The sequence below is a fragment of the Hyla sarda genome, chromosome 5, assembly GCF_029499605.1.
Source record: "Hyla sarda isolate aHylSar1 chromosome 5, aHylSar1.hap1, whole genome shotgun sequence".
In the NCBI taxonomy this organism is placed as follows: Eukaryota; Metazoa; Chordata; class Amphibia; order Anura; family Hylidae; genus Hyla; species Hyla sarda.
In genome coordinates this window covers 140,683,149-140,706,531 of record NC_079193.1, presented here as the reverse complement: position 1 = coordinate 140,706,531, position 23,383 = coordinate 140,683,149, and the positions used below count along the sequence as shown (strand labels likewise).

Sequence of the window (23,383 nt, the reverse complement as noted above, 5' to 3'; positions counted from 1 at the left end):
CATGGCACCACTGCCACTTCATTCTTCTGATCAGTTCAGTTATATCATCATTTTTTGTACTGGAGACTTACATTTATTTAACTGCTTAAGGACTCATAACTCTTTTATATTTTCATCCACAGACTAGTATGAGGGCTTGTTTTTTGCGCGACCAGTTGTCCGTTGTAATGCCATCACTCACTTTACCATAAAATGTATAGCGCAACCAAAACAAATACTATTTGTGTGGGGAAATTAAAAAGAAAACCACAATTTAGCAAATTTTGAAAGGTTTCGTTTTCACACTGTACAATTTACAGTAAAAATGACATGTGTTCTTTATTCTTTGGATCAATACGATTAAAATGATACCCATTATAACATACTTTTCTATTACTGTTTTTGCGCTTTAAAAAAATCGTAAACTGCTTAATCAAATTAGTACGTTTAAAATCCCCTATTTTGCTGACCTATAACTTTTTCATTTTTCCGTATAATTGGCGGTATGAGGGCTCATTTTTTGCCCTGTGATCTGTACTTTTTTTTTATTGATACCATATTTGCTTATATAAAACTTTTAATACATTTTTATTAATTTTTTTGGGAATAAAAAGTTATAAAAAAGCAGCTACTTTGGACTTTTTTTTTTTTACGTTCACGCCGTTCACCGTACAGTATCATTAACATTTTATTTTAATAATGGGGATATTTACGCAAGCAGTAATACCAAATATGTATATAAAATATTTTTTGACACTTTTTGGGGGTGAAATAGGAAAAATGGGACAATTTACGTTTTTTTTTATTGGGGGAGGGGGTTTTTCACTTTTTTTTACTCTTTTTTACTTTTATTTTTACACTTTAATAGTCCCCATAGGGGACTATTCATAGCAATCATTTGATTGCTAATACTGTTCAGTGCTATGCATAGGACATAGCACTGATCAGTATTATCGGTCATCTTCTGCTCTGGTCTGCTCGATTTCAGACCAGAGCAGAAGACCCATGGAAGGCAGCGGAGGCTGCCATGCTGGATGATCAGATCGCCTCGGCAGCGCTGCGGGCGATCTGATCATCCATTTTAGTGTCCGCAATGCTGCAGATGCCGTGATCTGTATTGATCACGGCCTCTGAGAGGTTAATGGTGGACATCCGTGCGATCGCGGATTTCCGCCATTACCGGCGGGTCCCTGGCTGCTATCAGCAGCCGGGACCTGCCACGCATGCTCCAATGCTCGCTGTTATGTATAGGACGCAAATGTATATCCTGGTGTGTTAAGTACCAGCTCACCAGGACGTACATTTACGTCAGGCGTCGTTAAGGGGTTAAAAAGTGTTTTTTTTTTTGTAATGCTCAACCACAGAGAATGTACAGTAAATGATTGGCATTACTCAGTAGCAGACAGCATTAAATGTCAGGCGTTCAATCAGCTGAGCTGTATACTCCCATATCTAGTCAATGATTTTAGTGTTACATGTTAATAAACAGTTAATCAAATCCACATCAGAAGATGCAAAACAGGAAAAGAACAAAGCACTCGCTTTCAGATAACTTTGGTTATTCAATGTAAATTCTAAAAAGACAAAAGAGAGCTTCTGTGCAAGGTAGTAAGACAAACACGTCAGTGTTCACTGGGCGACAGTCGTTTCATGGCGATCAGCCCTTTACCTGGCCTATTGTGCCAATGGACTGGATGAAGTGCTGATCGGCATAAAATGTCCATCTCCCAGTGAACGCCTCTTCACTTGTATCGCTACCTTGCGAATAAACTCTCCATTGTCTTAATGGTCAAGTATAGTTTTTAACAATATATAACAAAATGGATGCTTATACACGTTGAAAACCATTCTGGATACTTATTGAGCTGTTATCCTGTCTATCAGGGATGTGCTTAATATTGATTAAACGAATCATATATTTAGATCAATATAGTGTTTTCAGCTGACTATTAATACATCTTGAAGCCATGAAACTGAAATATAATACAAATAGAAGGTTGCAGAAGCACTCTTGGTCTCTTAGCGCACTTTTTGATCAAAATGTGTACCCCATTCATCATGCGGAGGTAGCTCACTTTAGTTGGGACCCTTACATGCTCACTTTACTCACCTTTGCTGGGCATATAGCCTCTGACTGGGTGACATGCAAGTTCTACTATCAATTTTAAAACCACCTATGTATTAGGTTATTGTGCTTTTTTTTTTTTTTTTTTTGTAATATTGTGAATAAGTGTGCCAATGGACTGAAGGCAACAGTCCTGCCAGATGATATACCATGTAAATATAAATTTAATACATGCATATTCAATGGTTATTTTTAGACATACTTATTCAAATGGTCATCTCACTTAAGACATGACATATCATTTGAATATCCTATAAATGTCTTTCTAAAAATAGTCAGAGCACTGTACCCCCACCAATTACTACAACAAAGTGTTAACTGTAGCAGTGGGGAACTGTGTTCTTTCAGCTCATGTCAGCAATTTCAAATGCTTCACATAGTTCACATGGTTGTCACTTTGTGCTTAGTTGCTCAATGACCATCTTAAGAAACTGAATGCACTCACTACTGAAAAACCAGCCAAGGATGTAAATACAAAAAGTACAAAGTGTGAGTTTAGCAAGGGGAGGGAAGCAAGAAATATTGACAGTAAACTAGGTGGATGAATGATGTTTGAGGACTGCATGGGGCTATGGGGAAGATTGTATAGTATTCCATATAGTCCACTATATACTGTAGGTCCACACTATACTGTATGAACCTTTAGAAAAGAAGATTGGAGCTTAGCCTAGCCCAGCCTTCCTTCACTGAGGATGTCAGATTCAGTAGAGTTTGGTTTAGTTATGTGGTGAATGCAGGGAGGAGACGTTTAGCCTGTAAGGAGAAGTTGTACTTCACAGCTACATACTAGTTCTCTAACACTTCTGGCCAGGCCTAGGGAAGTTCTGGTTATTGCATTATAGATATTTGTAAGATCTGCACCTCACAGCTGGGGATTGTAGGACTAAAAGGACAAAATAACAGCAAAAAAAGGAAAATGTTATGTAAGATGTTGTAATTCTGCACCAAAGAGAAACCTGACTACTGCAAGGCTAGTGAGAAGAAGAAGCTTTAGAAAGCTACTGATTGATTATATTGAGAATCCCTGCTTCAGCCTTAAGAAAGCCTGACTGTAACTACTGGTAAAGATTGTGTCTTAATCTTGGAAATGTCTACTGTCAGGTTTAAATAGTAAAGAGAATTGTGAGTTGTGAATTACAAGTTATTCCTGTCGTTGGCCTGTTGTTGAGATGCTATCCTATCATCTAGAGGACCATGACCTTTATGAGTCAGGAGATATACACTCATAAGGAGTACCCTAGAAAACTACCATCCACCAGCACCACCAGACTGTGCCTTTTAAGGGCTATTACCCTCATCACCCACCAACAGAATCCACCAGTAACTCTATTAAAATGACATTCCCCCTTGAGCAAACAGAAAACGTAGAATGTTAGCACAACGGTTAGGGTCCCTACCAATCTGATTATCCTCTGCCATCCTGTAGATAGAAAATAAGTTGTTATATTGGGATAACCCTTTAATGTGCCTTTTTAACCAAAGTATGTAACCTTGTACAGTGATCCCTCAACATACGATGGTAATTCGTTCCAAATGAGCCATCGTTTGTCAAATCCATTGTATGTTGAGGGATCCGTGCAATGTAAAGTATAGGAAGCTGTACTCACCTGTCCCCGCCGCTCGAGATGGTGTCCCCGCCGCTCAAGATGATGTCCCCGCCGCTCCCGATGGTGACCCTGGCCTCCGCTGGGCTCTCCGCTGTCTTCTCCGGTCCTCCGCTGTCTTCTCCGGTCCTCTTCTGTTTTCTCCGGTCCTCTTCTGTCTTCAGCAAGGCCTTACTGGGCCTGCGTAGCGATGTCATTACGCCGCTGCGTACGCCATTCCTATTGGATGATGTGCGCAGCAGCGTATTGACGTCATCGGAAAGGTCCGAGAAGACACCGGAAGACCAGCGCTGGACCCAGAGGGCACCCCGGAGCATCGTGGAGGGGTAAGTAATACTTACCGCACCACACGGGGAACATTAAGCTGTTATCCGGCAGCAGCTTAAGCATTTTGCGCTGCTGGATAGCAGTTAATGCGATGACCCCGACATAAAAAAGCATCGTATGTCGATGCTGACATAGACATGCGATGGCCTCTGAGAGGACATCGTATGTCGATTTCATCATATGTCGGGGCCATCGTAGGTCGGGGGGTCAATTACTCCTGGGAGTCAAATAGAAGAAGACCAGAGTAATAGTTTAAGGAATAGTTCCTGGTACCTTGCTTTGCCTATAACATTAGCAAATAAATCTGACAGTTTGCTGCATTTGAAGTAAAACATTGAAGTTTTTTTATGCTTGGGTTAAGTGTCAGAGTCTGATCTGAGAATGTGCAATTATTCTTTATGAAACTTTTATGACAGCCGTCATAAGGCCTGAGCTTTTCTCCATAAGTCGTTTGTCACCAGTGAGTCATATAGTACATATACAAGAAAACAGTAGCATTATTCTCTTTCTTCATTGAAATGACTAGAGGGAATTGAGGAAATAACCCCTGACAGATATTGAGCATAAGACCAAAGTTTAAATATAAAGATTTGAATCTTTAATGTAGGGCTACAACAATGAGCCACAGATATGTATAAATTTATACATACAGCATTATTTTCCTTAAAAATGAATTAAGTCTAGCCACCAGAGAGGACTGTGGTCAGACAAAAAGGAAATTCAAAAAGAAAATAACTGGAAAAGTCAGTGCACACTGTTTAAAAAATGTCTGTAGCTGCTATTATGGAATCATTTCAAAACAGTGTTCATAATCACAAATGTCCAGCATTAGCCTTGAGCCTATTTATTTTATTTTGTATCCAAAATATTAAAATTAAAAAATAATTTAATATATGATGAATTATTAAAATATGTTATATTAGCCTTTATATGAATCTGAAAAAGAAATTCACAAATTTAGTGCAATGCATTATTGTCCATTAGAGAAAGCATTTTGAACAAAACTAAACTACTATTGTACCTGTGGATTACCACAACTCTCTCAGGTTGTACCTACATAGACCACGGTTGTCAAGATGTTAAAGTAAATATGCAGCCATAATAACTTATCCCCTATGTGTCTGATCGCGGGGGGTCTGAACGGGGGGACCCCCCCGTGCAATATCCTGCACGGGGCCCCAGTTCTTCTATGTATTTATATGGGAGAGGCAGGGATGCAGCATTTGTGCCTCCCTGCCTCTCCCGTAGAGCTGTATGGGGAGAGGGCGCACCGTTAACCTCACTAAGGTCAACACTACGCGCATTAGCCGCTCTCACAGAGAGGCAATGTCGGGGCTCGTTTGGGAGATCGCGGGGGTCCCAGCGGTCGGACCCCTGCGATCAAACACGTTTCCCCTACCTTGTGATAGGGTATAAGTTTTTATGGCAGCAGTTGTCCTTTAAATGTAAAAAGTGGCCCTTCTTTCATGCTGCCTGAATGAGTCATTAGTGCTGCAGGCCTTGATTGAGAGATGTCTGTTTATAGCTAAACAGGGAGAGATCTATCAATTAAGTATGATTGTGCGCCCTAATGACATGTGGTTCAAGCAGCATAAAACTGATGATAACCCAGGCAAAACATATTACAGACAAATAAATAGTGTCTAAATTATACTCGACCTGCAGCCAGTGTGACCCCCAACTATCAGTTTTAGCTATTTCTCACTAGTCTTAATGCGTTCTCTTCAGAAAAAGAGAGCGGTTCATCAGAGGACGCAAATGGGGTTTACATAATCATCATCATGGATAACTCATATAATAAAACTAACTACCATAGTAGTATCAGTGGATACACCATCTCACAGAAGAAAGTAATGACTGACTGACTGTCCAGCTTCCTATTCAAAAATAAGCTGCTTGCCAGGAGTGATGGGCACGGGTCCTGGGTTTTGAAAAACAACCTTTTTAATTAAAGGAGTACTCCACCTCTAGACATCTTATCCCCTATCCAAAAGATAGGGGATAAGATATCTGATTGTGGGGGGTCCCGCTGCTGGGAACCCCCACAATCTCTTCTGCAGCATCCCCTGTCATCTGGTGCACAGAGCGAGCTTCTGTCCGTGCCTGATGACTGGCGATGCAGGCGCTGGAGGATTGTGATGTCATGGCCCCGCCCATGCCCAATGTGATGTCACACCCCACCACCTCAATGCAAGTCTATGGGAGGGGGCATGATGGCCACCACACCTCCTCCCATAGCCTTGCATTAAGGGGGCAGGCCGTAATGTCACGAGGGGGCGGGGCCATGGGATCACGATCCTCCGGCCCTTGCATCGCAAGTCATCAGGCAGGGAGCAAAGCTCGCTCCGTGCACCAGATGACAGGGGGTGCTGCAGGAAAGATTGCGGGGGTTACCAGCGGCCGGACCGCCGCGATCAGACATCTTATCCCCTGTCCTTTGGATAGGGGATAAGATATCTAGGAGCGGAGTACCCCTTTAAATATGGCTATTTCTGGCATAGAAATATCTACCCAAATATATGGAATAGAACTGAGATTTTATAGATTTATAAACACAAATGTTTCCCAACATGCTAATGTGATTAACACTTTTTTTTTTTGGGGGGGGGGGGGTACCACATATAAATATTAATACAAATGACTATTTACTGGTCATATTGCATCTTTAAAATTGGCAAAATTTAGAGAAAATACTTAGACATGTACAAAATTCTTAATCTGTAAAGACTATGTAGATACCATTAACTATAGATGAATTGTGGGATTTTGCAATAAGTAATTTCATATAGATTTCTGAAAAAGCAGAATATATAACACAGTAAAAGTTAAAATCCTGTGTGTATGTGTAATTATGGAGCCTTGAACTGTATTGAACCACTGAGTTCCTATTGCTGCATCTTGAGGATCTGTTCTACTGTATTATTTCTGCAGCGTTTGTTAACTATGGAGCCAGCAATAATGCTTTAATAATGTGTCCTCCAATGATCACAATGTTGCTCAACCTTATAATACATGGCCAGCTACCAGTCTCAAACAGATGAGAACCAAATACTGTAACAGCTGGCTCCATAGATTCCCTAAGCAAGGACTGATTTGACCTGGCTATTGCTGTAAAGCTCTTTAAAACCGTAAGTGTATGCCTCAGTAGTTATACATTCATATGTAAGTATACACTTAACCCATTCACCATTAAAACTCTAGGTCTATTGAATCTTTATAACAAGTGAAGATATCACTGCTTCAAATTAATGGTTCCAAATCTGAGCTGAGGACATAATAAAACCACAATTACATTTACTCCAGGAGAAAGACTGGTGAAAGTCATGGCTATCCTTCAAGAAAAGCAATTACTAGAACATTCTACTACCATCTGGAGCATTTACATACCAGGTCTAATTTGTTCCTCACTTTCAATAAAGAAGACGGTCTTTTTATATATTCCGTTTAGTTTTGCAGCCACACTCTCTTATCTAGTGGACTCTTTTGCTACTTAAGTATGTGTTTGATAAATGAACTTTCTCTGCTGTATAGAGATATAATGTATTGAGTCCAGCTGCCATGCATAATACATGTATAATATCTACAGGCCACACTCAATCACCCACAATGCTTCCTTCCATACTTATGAAAGAACTTTGAAAGATTTGATTTGACTCTAAAAAATAGTTTTAACTTTGTGACCATTTGTGACCATAGCTATATCTTACTCTAGTTGTACACGCTTTCTAAATCAAAGAACCGTTCCTTAACTAGAAGGACACAACTGTAGATTTTACATCTTATACTGCATTTGTCCTCAGCAACTATCATTGCTGCTGTCTTTATGCAGCTATCTGTTCTGCGGGGGGAAGCAGTAAAATTTCCTCATGGCTGCTCTCCTCTATTCCTCATGGCTGCTCTCCTCTATTCCTCATGGCTGCTCTCCGTTGTAAAACGATTGATAGGTACAGTAAATGTAAGTGGGTTGCTGAATAAGGGCATTGAAACCATTGAAGGAAGCCATGAGGCTACCATGAAACAGTAAATGGATGTTGGGTTTTGGTGATTTTCCACCGATCCTACAACTTTACCAATAGGAGAGAAGAATCAACTTGAAGGTCATTTTGTGCTTCTCTTCTTGCCCTTACTCCTCAATGAACATATCTGGTTGTAACTGGTTGGTTAATTTAGGTTCACACCAGATGATTTAAAGGGGTACTCCGGTGTTTAGACATCTTATCCCCTATCCAAAGGATAGGGGATAAGATGCCTTATCGCGGGAGTCCCACCGCTGGGGACCCCCGGGATCATGCACGCGGCACCCCGTTTGTAATCAGTCCCCGGAGCATGTTCGCATCACGCTCCCGCCCCTGTGTGATGTCACGCTCCGCCCCTCAATGCAAGCCTACGGGAGGGGGCATGATAGCTGTCAGGCCCCCTCCCGTAGGCCTGCATTAAGGAGCAGAGCATGACATCACACGGGGGCGGGGGCAAAATCAGTCCCCGAACACGCTCCGGGGACTGATTATAAACGGGGTGCCGCGTGCATGATCCCGGGGGTCCCCAGTGGTGGGACTCCCGCGATCAGGCATCTTATCCCCTATCCTTTGGATAAGGGATAAGATGTCTAAGCACCGGAGTACCCCTTTAAAGTGGTTTTCCAGAACCAAGGAGATAACAAAGGGGCAGACTACATGGACAGTTTAATCTCTTTCTGCCATTAATATTTCATTTTCTATGATGGTTTCTCCTAAGGATAACTTAAAAGTACTATAGTCCTAAATAACTTGAGTTCTTAGTTTTGTCTTACTCTGGTACAGTATGTGCACATTGATTAATCCGTAGAAGAAATTCAAAGCAGTTCTTGGATATTTTCTGCAGATTCCTAATTTGTAGGGTACAGATTTGGCTGTGGATTTCGGAAGACCATTTCTGATGATATCCGTAAGGAGATAGTCAGACTTTGGAACTCTGCTAGAGAACATAGTCATGGTGGACTCTCTAAAAGAGTTCAAAAGGGACCTGGATGGCTTTCCACATTGCAAAAAAAAAGACAAATTTCTGTATAGTTACCAGATGCTGGAGAATGGTCAAAGATTTATCCAGATTGCCAGAATAAAAATTGGGAAGATTTTTTTTCTAAAATTGGAAAAAATTTGCCAACAACCTCCTTTGGATTTTTGAGTTCATTTACAATAATTCAGATAATATAATAATTGTCCCAGCTAGATTGACAAACGTTGATACTATTGTGTTCATTAGAGGTATTATGCTTTCTTGTTAAATCTTTATCGACAAATGAAATAACAATTCAGGTAAATACCATTTGTTTTATACACCTGTTAGAAATATCTGTCTTACTGCTTGTTTGCTGGTAAAGGAAGGGCTTATACTGGTACACAGTTACTTTTCCATATTGATCATAGCACCTTGGTCAACGGTTTAGAAATAAATAAATTATAAACTAATCTATGAGGTGTAATGTTTTCATATATTTAGTGCTAGCAGGAAGCCAAGATAAAAAGTGAGCTTTAATCTATATGTTAATGTTACAGTATATGTGTTGGGTAGATTATATTAACAACTGTATGATGTTCTCTTGCAGAATGTTGACAAGTGGTCCTTTGATGTATTTGCACTAAATGATGCTAGTGGCGATCATGCACTTAAATTCATCTTTTATGAATTACTCACACGATATGATCTGATCAACCGCTTCAAGGTGAGTGGAAGGCAATATATTCTTATTAACAAATCACTGAATCAGAATGATAAATCTAGTGATATTATAATGAGAGAGTAGACACATTCCTTAAAGTCATTGTGCAGATTGTCTTTAGTAATTCAACTATAATATACATGGATGAAAATATACCTTTACTTCAAGAGAACAATAATTTCTTCACTTTTATACTGCTCTTCATAATAGATACCATAGCTGAAACCAAGCTCAGCTTTCATCTCTAAAACTGCACTGACAACATTAAAATTGTTTGATGTTTTGGTATGGGTAGCAATTGTTTTGTAGTTTCAATACATGAGGGCCAATGTGTATTTTTATGTTTTTATTATAGACATATTCTTACATTATTATCCAAGGCTAAAACTCTTTATGATGTTTGATTTGTCAATTTTTCCCTGTAACTAAAACTTTACCACCTAAATGGTCAAAGACTGGCATTCTCTACATGAGTATTAGTTACACTGAGTTCTCACCTCATCTTCTGCCCTATCTCAGGCTATATGGAATAATGGTATTAGCCCTGTTAAGAAAGCATTTCTGCAATTTTCTATCATCTTTAGGCTGGGTTCACATATGTACAGCATCCGGCATAAGTGAATTCAGCCTAGATCTTGACACAACTGATGACAAGTTGTCATCAGTTGTATGACATCCGATGTCCATTGTTTCTCGATGATGGACAGGGGAATGCAGCAAGCTGCGTTCCCCTCTCCGGTGTGTGTCACACCATCCAGCGTCAAAATTGAGATGCTGGATGATTGTGAACTGTCCCATTCAAATGAATGGGATCAGTTTTAGCATCAGTTTCCCTCCAGTGCACACCTTTTGGACAGGTGTATAGCATGATGTGTGGAAGAAGACAATGGGGGAGATTTATCAAAACCTGTGCCGAGGAAAAGTTCCCAGTTGCCCATAGCAACCAATCAGATCGCTTCTTTCATTTTTCACAGGCCTTCCTAAAAATGAAAGATGCAAGCTGGTTGCTATGGGCAACTGGGTAAGTTTTCCTCTGCACAGGTTTTGCACATCTCCCCAAATGGGTAAACTTAGCCTTAAAAATTCAAAGTAGAGAGACTTGTACCATATACCCTTGACAATTTAAGTTTACACTAGCATATTCCTTTACCTGGTGTTTACCATTTATCTAACCATTCTACTTCATACTACTAGTATATACAGAGAGAGACCCTTAAGCTTGAGCTACATGAAGACATGGAGCTTCATGTTCATTAAAAGATGCATTTTCAATGATCATATAGACGTTTAAAAAATGCTACAAAAGAAAGATGATAGAAAATTGCAGAAATGCTTTTTTATGCCTTAACCATAGGAGAACAATAATATAAATGAGATGCCACCATACCTTAATGATGAACCAAGTTCTATCTTATTTAGTTTAAAAAAAATAAATAAAAATAAAGATATATGTTAGAATGCTTGGAAACAACAATTAATAAAAGAAAACCGCTACTATACCTTAATAAGTGCTTATCCCTGATTAATTTTATTTCTACGGGGGCCTTATTTTCTCTGCAATCAACTCCAATATACACCAGATATGCATATTATTGGATCAAGGCAGTATAAACCTGTGCCACTCAGCATAGACGGTATCAGAGCTGCACCAGCAGCATGACCTAGTAAGCTGGCCACACATAGAGGGAGATTTATCATAACCTGTCCAGAGGTAAAGTTGCTGAGTTGCCCATAGCAACCAATCAGATTGCTTCTTTCATTTTTGAAAAGGCCTCTGAAAAATGAAAGAAATTCTCTGATTTGATAAATTTCCCCCATAATGATTGACAAAATGCCCACTTTTGACTGTTTCAACTAAGGTGTGTAAATTGGATCCGGCCTAAAGAATGTGATCTTGAAAGATGGTGTAAGTTTCACGAGTTTAGGCTGCTAAAGCCTTGATTTAATAGTGACATAGGCCCAGATTTATCAAAGACTGTCTATGGTAGAGCTATTTTCCCACATTTATTATTATTTGGGTGGTGGGTATGACTAGCGTGCATCTTATTTATCAAGAAGGTGCAGCAGGATGATTAATTTTGCGCAGCTCTGCTGTGGCGGGAAAGGCTACAAAAAGCATACACTTTTTCTAGACACTTGTTAGGGAGGGAAGTAGACACTTTCCTGGGTGCTGAACTTTCACAGATAAATGTTTACTTGCATTTTAGATGCTACAATCAAATTTGATTGTGGTGTCTAAGGGGTTAAAGCTGGGCATCACCATGATGAGTGATGTCTAGCATGCATCACCATGATCAGTGATGTCTAGCATTAAAAATGGGTCCTGGTGGCCACCTGGACCACCCAGCTATGACCCACACTCAGCTCCTGAGCGCGTGTCATAGAAGAAGAGTGGGACGCTGTCATCCACAAGAGGTTAAAGATTGAATTGCAGAAGTTAGAAGTGATTCTCATGCCTACTGGTAGGTGGTGTAGCTTTGCGCCTAAAAAAAGTACCTTTGCGCACAAAATAGCGACTTTTTACAAAAGTCGCACATGATAAGTACGTGACCACTGCATGGTCAAAAAGAAAAAGTTCTACAGGTAGACAAAAAGAGTGAAATTGTCTATATCAAAAGATGCATAAAAGTCGCTAAATATGCTGCTTGCGCCTGAACTGCGCCAAAACATAGACAAAAAAAAATGCTCTAAAAGCAATGATAAATCTCTCCCATAAAGTCCCTATGGTTCCCTCCTCTCTGACACTGGTCAGTGAAGACCACCTATTTGTCAACTGATGTTTCATTTGCATGTCTGGTGTGGAAAACAATAGGTGAATTGGGGGGGGGGGTGGTATTGGGGGCACACAGGAAAAAAATGGAGATTCAATCAGGGAACAAGCAGTTATTCAGGTATGGTGGTAGCTTAACCATTCTAGGGTGAAATGATGCCCCGTTTGAACTATATAACCAATAAATTTGCCCTACCTTAAAGCAAATCTATCATAAAACTAAGCTGCTTTGTTTCAAGGCAGCACATTATAGGAGCAGGTTTGTAGCACCATTAGCCAAAGCTACACTCCCATGCCTCCTGTCTCTCTTACATGTAAAAGTAGTATGCATACATGGCAGCCAGTATGCACTGGTAAGAGGCGTGAGAAAGGCAGAGGTGAACGCTTCCCCCTTCCTCCAATCCTCTAACGGTGCCAATACTGCTGCTCAGAAATTCCCGTTTCCTGTCCTGACACATAGGAAATGCCATTTTAGTCAATTACTGGCCACAGCAGAGACCCAGCTTAGCCATTGTTTGGCAGAGCAGCCATTTCCAATGTCCCAGGATGGAGAACAGGAAGCTCTGAGCAGCAGGATTCTCACTGTCACCCTGAGCGGTTGTATATATATATATATATATATATATATATATATATATATATATATATATTACAATATTTTTCCAAACAACCACTTTACTGTATTTTTGCTAGGTTATATTAGCCAAATAGCACAATTCTTTTGTATAGTTTGGGCTAATAGTTCAACATGTCTGCCCTCATAATATGCAAACTATTAAACAAGAAAGCAATGTAAAACGTGACTTTAAAGGGATACTCCGGTGGAAAATATTTTTTTAAATCAAGTGGTGCCAGAAAGTTAAACAGATTTGTAAATTACTCATGAAGATTTGTAAATTACTTGTATTAAAAAATCTTTACCCTTCCAGTACTTATTAGCAGCTGTATGCTACCAAGGAAATTATTTTATTTTTGAATTTCTTTTTTGTCTTATCCACAGTGCTCTCTAATGACACCTGATTCCTGTATCAGGAACTGTCCAGAGCAGGAGAAAATCCTCATAGCAAACCTATGCTGCTCTGGACAGTTCCTGACACGGACAGATGTGTCAGCAGAGAGCACTGTGGACAAAAAAATAAAAAATTCAAAAAGAAAAGAATTTCCTCTGTAGCATACAGTTGCTAATAAGTACTAAAAGGATTAAGATTTTGAAATGGAAGTGATTTACGAATCTGTTTAACTTTCCGGCACCAGTTCATATATATATATATATATATATATATATATATATATATATATATATATATAAATAAGGTTGCCACCAGAGTACCCCTTTACATTAAAAGAACATTGGATTCACTAAGAAATATTGTTGTTTTAAGCTTTTTTTTTATCAGGGTATCATTATATTGTCTAGTTACAGACATTAATAATTTTACAATTGACAGATTGATGGTTGAAATTACTAATTTATAATGTGTATTTCAACATATGAATGCAGAGCCAAGGTTTTAGCCACCATTACTGGATTGTTCTAATGGAAATCTTTATTATATCTTTGTTAATTAATCTCATTTACTGCTAATTGGTTATTAGTGGAAACTGTAATTATGTTAACAAAACTGATTATTCCGTTTGATGAAGAGTGTACATTGCCTCTCCTTGGGATGTAAGGTGGTAAGTGATTGGGATTCCTGAGGTTCAATTCTGGGTTTAAAATAGGTCAAAACAAGACACTTATCAGTCTGTTGAATTTTGTGACACAATCACACCAGGACAAACTGGATCTAGCGTTGATATAAAATGAATTGGAAACACTCAACTGCACAAAAGGCAAATAGGTTTCAAACTCTGTAGTTTGTAGAATTTATTGACAAGCCATGGAAACATGTCATACGTTTTGATGGTCAGGGTCTCAGTACTGCTACCCCCACACTAATCACTAGAAATAACAGAGCACTTTACTCCCTAGCCTGGCACTCAGTCTGCCTCTTTGCAGACGACGGGCTCCTTAGAACATTAAAAGAAGCCCAACTTCTGCAATGAACACTAAGTTGGAGAGTAAAGTGCATTTCATCCAGCTATATCTAGCATAACAGTTTTACAGTTTTACATTGGAAATGTAAAGAACACTAAGCATGTCAGAGAAATTGTAACAATATAGAGCCACTTAGATTCTGTAAAGATGGGCAATTTATACATACTGTAGAGCTAGAAAAATGTAACTATAAATGATGTCATCCCCCAAGACTAGTGGTTTACTGGTGCAAACTTCACCATGCAGAACAATCGGAAGTAGACTACCAAACAATGCAACACCAGTTTGGTAAATGGAATATTGTCAGGTTTACAGGATCACCGATCTAAACCCTAGTGGTCATTTGCAATATGACCTTTACAAGATGAGGAAAATTGTCCAATAAAGCAATGGCACTTCTGAGACAGGATTCTTCCCCTATCCCTAAAAACTAACTGCTAGAATGTCAAATACAACATAAAGAGACATTTCTTAGTGATTCCAAAGGTTTGCATGTTGTGCGTGTGTAATATAGTGAGAAACTTGGATTGTGAAAGGTGCTTCTCCACCAAGAAGGTATGTCCTGATCTAACAATAAGAAGACGATGGATAAGGCTTTTTATATAGTTACCACATGGAGAAAACTGTCAGGTTCAAAAGCAGCAGGTTTGTTAAAAATGTCAAGGATACAGCTGGAAGGATCTGGAATTCTGGCAAACAGGATTCAAATTCAGGAGCTGAAAGCATTGATAAAAGATGAACCAAAATAACACCCATAGTCCAGACAAGAAGCAAATTAAGATATGTAACTGGGTGTCAAAAAAGGAGCACAAGCAAGGACAAACCAGTGGGTAACATGTACCAATAACCATAATATCCTGCCAATAAATGAAGTCATGTCAATGTGGCAGGATGAGAGACGAGATCACTGCTGGGGCATTGGGAGGTGAGTGACGTGCTCTTTGATGATGCCAAAGGCTCCTACTGTAAGAGGACAGAGTATTGGAATTGAGGTATATATAGAATATATTTAATTGTATACTTTTCAAAAAATAAATCCACAAAGCTAATAAAGGTTGACACAATATGAATGATCTGTGCTGGTTGCAGGTAATAAACACACTTTACATTATTAATATTCTATTTGGCTTGGAATAAAAACAACTTAATATGGTAACTGTGCAAACTAAACTGTTCGGAATGAAATATAGAATTTCATTTTGAAAACAATGTACCATGAAGTACCTTGAATTTCACAGTGTGCATTAATAGTAATATGTTTTAATCCTTTTTGACTTATTCTTTTATACTATTGATTTGTGTGCTATTATTTTATACTATGTTATTAATATTCTAATTGATATTATAATGATATTCTTTCTTCAGGATATTGTCCAGCTTCTGCAAAACATTTTTCATTGTTAATAAATTCTTTTCTTTTTATCATTTTCAAATATGCTATGTGTGCAGACAAAGGCAATACTATAGGGATGCAGAGGCAACAGTTGCAGCTATGCCCTGGTGCTTCAAGGGACCCCCCAAAAATATAAAGTTTACAAATGTGCATGGTGAGTGGGGGTCAAGTTAGAGATTTAATATTGACGTCTCTGTTTCTAGAGGTCTGTCTTTTATGCTAAAGTATAGAGTAGTTAAGGAGAACTGATGTTCAGAAGTATGCAGCATGTGTCAGACACTACGGAGGGGGAGTCACTTATATTCATTAGGGGACATTGGCCCCACCCAACCACCAATAATTGACAGGTTTCTCCCTATTAGTGTGTATAGGAAGAAACCTGTCAGTCATCAGAAGATGAGCAGGGGTTGTAGCCTTTATAAATATCAGTGAATCCCCTCCCAAGCATGTACTATGTATTTCTTAATTTCAGTCCTCCTACTTCTTTATACCTCAGCATAGAAAAAAGACTGCTGAAAACAAAGACCAAAACAGGTTCCTGTTAAGAACAGCTAACAATGATAGATTCAGCTCCTGAAATCCCTGGAGATCAGCTATTACTGCAACGAAACTTAACTTGGCAGCTAATTTCATCTGCTGTGCCAACAACTGGGTAAATATAGTATTATATGGCATAAATGGCCAAGGCAAGTCCTTCTGAATGAGAATGCTCTTACTCTGTGACTTACAGCTGCTTACAAAGGGGATCCATCAAGATGCCATATTAGAGCCTAACAGGACAACCCTTTTTAAGAGCATAGGCCGTAAAACCCAGAGATACAAATAGAAAAAAATAAAATATAAATAAAAAAAGTTTATAAACATTATATTATATAATACAGTGGGGGCCATAATATAGAAATATTCTTATATACAGTGTGGATCAAAAGTTTGGGCACCCCAGGTAAAAATTTGTATTAATGTGCATAAAGAAGCCAAGGAAAGATGGAAAAATCTCCAAAAGGCATCAAATTACAGATTAGACATTCTTATAATATGTCAAAAAAGGTTAGATATTATTTCCATCATTTACACTTTCAAAATAACAGAAAACAAAAAAATGGCATCTGCAAAAGTTTGGGCACCTTGCAGAGTTAATATCTTGTACTGCCCCCTTTGGCAAGTATCACAGCTTGTAAACACTTTTTGCAGCCAGCCAAGAGTCTTTCAATTCTTGTTTGAGGTTTCTGTGCCCATTCTTCCTTACAAAAGTCTTCCAGTCCTTTGAGATTTCAGTTACACTTTCAAAATAACAGAAAACAAAATAATGACATCTGCAAAAGTTTGAGCACCCTGCAGAATTTATACCATGCACTGCCCCCTTTGCAAAGCTGAGACCTGCCAGTGTCATGGATTGTTCTCAATCATCATCTGGGAAGACCAGGTGATGTCAATCTCAAAGGTTTTAAATGCCCAGACTCATCTGACCTTGCCCCAACAATCAGCACCATGGGTTCTTCTAAGCAGTTGTCTAGAAATCTGAAACTGAAAATAGTTGATGCTCACAAAGCTGGAGAAGGCTATAAGAAGACAGCAAAGTGTTTTCAGATGTCAATATCCTCTTTTCAGAAGGTAATTGAGAAATAGCAGTCATCAGGAACAGTGGAAGTTAAAGCAAGACCTGGAAGACCAAGAAAAATATCAGACAGAACAGCTTGCAGAATTATGAGAAAAACAATTCAAAACCCACGTTTGACTGCACAATCCCTCCAGAAAGATCTGTCAGATACAGGAGTTGTGGTACACTATTCCACTATAAAGAGATACTTGTTCAAATATGGTCTTCATGGAAGAGTCATCAGAAGAAAACCTCTTCTACATCTTCACCACAAAAATCAGCATTTGAACTTTGCAAATGAACATATAGACAAGCCTGATGCATTTTGGAAACAAGTTCTGTGGAGCAATGAGGTTAAAATTAAACTTTTTGGCCAGAATGAGCAAAGGTACGTTTGGAGAAGAAGGGGAACAGAATTTAATGAAAAGAACCTCTGTCCAACTGTTAAGCATGGGGGTGGATCAATCATGCTTTGGGGTTGTATTGCAGCCAGTGGCACAGGGAACATCTCACAAGTAGAAGGAAAAATGGATTCAATAAAATTTCATAAATTTTCAGCAAATTTTGGATGCTAACTTGATGCCATCTGTGAAAAAGCTGAAGTTAAAGAGAGGATGGCTTCTACAAATGGATAATGATCCTAAACACACCTCGAAATCCACGGGGGATTACATCAAGAGGCGTAAACTGAAGGTTTTGCCATGGCCTTCACAATCTCCTGACCTCAACATAATTGAAAATTTATGAATAGACCTTAAAAGAGCAGTGCGTGACAGACAGCCCAGAAATCTCAAAGAACTGGAAGACTTTTGTAAGGAAGAATGGGCAAAGATACCTCAAACAAGAATTAAAAGACTCTTGGCTGGCTACAAAAAGCGTTTACAAGCTGTGATACTTGCCAAAGGGGGCAGTACAAGATATTAACTCGGCAAGGTGCCCAAATTTTTGCAGATGCCATTTTTTTGTTTTCTGTTATTTTGAAAGTGTAAATGATGGAAATAATATCTAACTTTTGTTGACATATTATAAGAATGTCTAATCTGTAATTTGATGCTTTTGGAGATTTTTCCATCTTTCCTTCTTTATGCACATTAATACAAATTTTTACCTGGTGTGCCCAAACTTTTGATCCCCACTGTATATAAGAATATTTCTATATTATGAAGGGTTAAATAAATTTTATATGAATAGCTACCAATAGACCCATAAACAACAATTCATTAAAATACTCAACAAAAAAAATGATATTATTTCAATTTATTTAATTACCCTTCAGTCTAAAAGGAATGTGCAATTTATTACTCTTCCAATCTTAGTTAAGAAGTATCTTATAAACTAATATATATATATATATATATATATATATATATATATATATATATACATATATGCTTTTCATAATTATTTTTTTTAATTAGGACAGAAAAAACAATGTAGGTGATGGATTCTATTATTTCTGACATATCCTTATTAAATAGAGCAATGTTATAAGATAATGGGCTTAGTGTCATTATGATGTACATGTACTGTGTTTCTTCATTATATGTCTATAATGTGTTATTAATAACTGCACACTTATAAGATTACCCTAATAAGATTGTAAGCTCGATGAGCAGGAACAATGAAGAACAATTTCAAGAGAGGTATGTATCTGATATGTTTCATATTAGTGTTTCATGTTAGTGAAGTTACATGCATTTGTCTTCAACCTAAGGTCTATTGCTTGCAAGAAGGGATATCTTTTACTGATCAAAATAACTACTGCATGGATGCAGCTGCACATATGGTTTACAGGAATCAAAGTAACGTGGTCCTGGAAATCTGTGTGCAGCATCATCTGTGTCTTTTTGTTTCATTAGAAGGTGTCACCTCTTGCAAACAATTTGCAGTTCATATGAGCTGGAGGTTATTAGGTCCCGCAGGAGAGATGCACATGTCCATTCCTTCATTTGACTAGAAGAAATATTGATGTACCACCCTTCTTCCAGTCTGCGTCTCTGAAAGCCTGAATTACTTAATTGAGGCTATCTGTGTAGCCTGCTCTTATGACCCGGCTACCCATGTAACCCTTTTACAGTAGTTCAGATCAGAACCCTGGACAGCGCAACTCTCAACACAGCACAAATCTTGTTTCCTGAAGAACCTATATAGAGATGGACTAACAAGCTCCTTGTCTTATACTCATTTATACTGCAGAGGCAGAGGATAGGATTATTTAACAGTATGCGGTACAGATTAGTATTGGTAACATCTGTTTCTTACATACGGACACAAATTGTCTACATATCATTGTTATACTGTGCTTTTCTCTGGTTTTATATGTATTAATGGCATCTTTTCACATAAATACTTTAGATCAACATTGAACAAAATATGCACAGAATACATATTAGTTATTTGGTCTGTGTGTGGGGGGGGGGGGCAACATAATACATTAATATTTTTCATAAAGACACAGGGGAACAATATGCTACATGAATATGTTTAATACAAATACACAGCATAAACAAAATATTAATTGTGTTAAATCCAAAGCCTTTACCAGCTAGTAAGGCTGGAGGCAAAGCAGCGCCTGTGGAGTCCAGCAGCTCCTCTACACTGTAGGAAGGTGTCTGGTTAATAATCATTCTGGATGGTGGAGAAAGCAGTGGGAAGATTAGAGCAATGGAGAGAACAAACTGTAAGATTTTCATTTTCTGAACTCCCTTGACTCAGTACATTTATGAACCTCTGCCTATTTAACTTGCAAATACACTCTTACAATACATCACTTAAAGCATACCTGCCCTACCCCACAAAAGCTATGAACCTAATCCTGATCAGGAACATATAGTATTTATGTGTCTGGGCACCTACATTTCTCTCACTAATACCTTCTATCTGTTCCTTACTTGCTTTGTCATTTTGTGCTTTGGAGGGGTGTAGCCTCAGTCTTCATGACATATCTTCCTCCCTGAGTGTTGGTTCTCTCTATCCAATCACTACAGGCTGCTCTGTAATCCCCTCCTCCCTTTTTTGCATACTGCAATCTGATAGGACAGGAGTGAACACTGAGAATAGCTAGTCCCACCCTCACTTATTGGACTTTGTCCATAACTGGGCTTCAGCTTGGACAAAGATTATGCTGCAGCCGGACTGGATTGTGTTCTGGATGGTATGGTGTGTTTTTTTTTTTATGAACCACGGAGTTCTATAAAAAGGAAGTAAAATTTTCTTATGAAGTATATTAGAAAGGTTATTGTTTTGCCAAGATGTTCAACATATAAAAAGTTTTTTAATCTTACAGTGGCCATTTAGTATCTAAATCTGATATACTATAGGTTTTGTGCATCCATGATTTCCCATCAGAATAACTCATAAAGTAATAATGTACCTAAAGAAAGCTATATATTTTAAAGGTGTCATATGTTATGCCATTCTTGGGTGACAAATTATACCATTTTGCATATTGCCAATTTACATATCAATTATAAGCCTGATATCTCCACACTGTAGAGGTTGATTATCAAAACAAAGGTATACGCGGGTCAGGGTCAGAAGACCTATACATTCATGGCCTTAGTTTACACACCAAAATCTGCTGACAAGTCCACTCTAAAATATATTGTTATCATTTCAAAAAGTTAAGCTTCTAAAATATGTCTTTTTACATTTTATAAAGTGGTGTCAAGGGACTTTATTCTGAAGCTCAGTCTTTGCATCTCAGATTAGTGGATGCACAATGTATTGTACAAGACCCAGCTGTCAATGACAAATAGAGGTTGTTCAGAGAAGGAAGGAATAGATGTTCATTGTTTATGACTTCCCCATCACTCTTACATAGCACTTAAGAAGCAACATGCAGAAATGACAGGATGAAGTCTGTGGGGAGACTTTTAAACAGACCCAGTAGAGCTCTCGGCAAGACAAAAGTACCAGAACCAGAAATATTCTTCTATAACTAGAGTTGCTACAACAGTTTCAAACACATAGAAAAGCTAACATGTTAAACAAATAAATCCAGCCAGAAATATGCAGTTTTTTTTTTAGAATTATATACAGTGGTCCCTCAAGTTACAATATTAATTGGCTCCAGGACAACCATTGTATGTTGAAACCATTGTATATTGAGACTATAAATCTATCGAAATCTGGCAATTGGTTCTGAAGCCACCAAAATGTCATCCAAAAATAGGAAAAAGTGAGAATTAAAGAAAGATAAGCAGATAACTAATACAGATAAAGCAAGTCCTTACATATAAAAAAAAGAGCTGCTGGGAGCTGTAAATCACTATCTATTTAGAGGACAGGAGCTTCTTCAGGGTCCTGTACAGTACACTGAGTCCTAAAAAAGTAAAATGGAGCTCCCTTACCTGGTGTCCAAAGGAGCAACTAACCATGGCATAGGTGAAGAGTAATACAGAACATGTAATACCTCCCTGTACTATAGAGAGGCGCTACCAGACAACCAGTCAGTGCATGCACTTCAGTAATACAAAAGTTTTACCAGTAAAATGCCCATTCTTATTGGTCAGTTCTTCCAGCCATTGACACGTTTCACAGATCTGGGCTGTCCGTAGCAGTGTATGTTGAGTCTGGTTTCAATTTACAATTGAATGTATGTTGTATGTTGAGGCCATTGTAAGTTGAGGGATCATTGTAGCCTAAAAAAATAAATAAGACAGAAAAAAATATATAATTCTTCATCTATGATTGCTGCAATACTAGTTCGGTATGTCATTAATATATAATATACAAAGAACACAGGAGCTCTTCCTTATGTGGGACCTTGATAATGAGGTTGGATGCAAGTGTGAGTACAAAACGCACTCACCTGATGCGGTTGTGCAGAATCCAGATACAACACTTACAAGCGCATATCATGGACAGCAGATCAGCTGCAGCAGCTTCCCACGCTGGAGGCACCGTCGTGATAAGTTGCAATAGAAGAAGAGGAGGACATCGGAAGCTGGAATCGCGCTGCTGATAAGTCAAAATCTTGACGAAGTAGAAATGAAACACTAACGTTTTCTTTTATTATTGTATACATACAATGTGTTTCTGGGCATTAGCTACTCTTTTTTCAGGCGTGATAACAATGAACAAAAGGACAGGGAATATATACACACATATGATCACAGCAACGTCATCAAAGGAAGTGACTTACCGGAATTATCAAACAGGTAAAATTACAAATATTTGCCTTACATGTGTAAAACAACACAAATTTAGTGGTAATCATAAATATAAAGAAAAATATTTTGAGAATCTGTTCTCTCAATACATTCATTGAGACCCTCTGGCCGCAGTGTTTTAAGATTGAAAATCCAAAAGGATTCCCTGAGATCTTGCCTTTGGAACCTGTCGGGGACATCATCCTCAATCGATTCAATAATACAAACAGTGTGACGGGATACTCTGTGTTGCATAAACTTGGTATTGCTATTATGACAGTGTTTATTTATCCTCGCCGGAAGGCACTGAATTGTATACCCTATATATTGTATACCACACAAGTTAAAAGATAGATAACATAAGAGGAGGAGCAGTTGTTTTGTTTTCTCAAGGGTATGATTTCTTCAGTGGAACAAGAAGGGATACTGGTAATGCCAATGGTTGGAATCCATGCACAACAAATTCATTTAGAAATTCCACATTGGGTGGTACCCAAACAAGTATTTTTATTCCTATTTTTTTGTATTTTTATTTTTCTTTTTGCAGCAACAGCAGGACCAGTAGTTGCCACTTTAAATTCCTAAGCATAATAGGTGCCAGATGGTTACTGAAAGTTTTGCCCTCTGATATGTTATGGCTGGTAGCAGTTTTTTAATCAGGTCAGGTTGAACAATGGACCAGTATTTAGTTAAAATGCC

The 23,383-nt window shown here is 38.3% G+C and overlaps 1 protein-coding gene across 9 annotated transcripts in view; it reads left to right on the top strand.

Moving 5' to 3' along the window:
- PDE1C (phosphodiesterase 1C) overlaps positions 1 to 23,383 on the top strand; it is a 983,820-nt gene that overhangs the window by 735,915 nt on the left and 224,522 nt on the right. For all 9 annotated transcript variants that reach the window (XM_056520396.1, XM_056520395.1, XM_056520397.1 and 6 more), the window contains one exon: positions 9,620 to 9,736. In XM_056520396.1, coding sequence (XP_056376371.1) covers positions 9,620 to 9,736 — 117 coding nt within the window. The remainder of the gene's footprint in view (positions 1 to 9,619; positions 9,737 to 23,383) is intronic.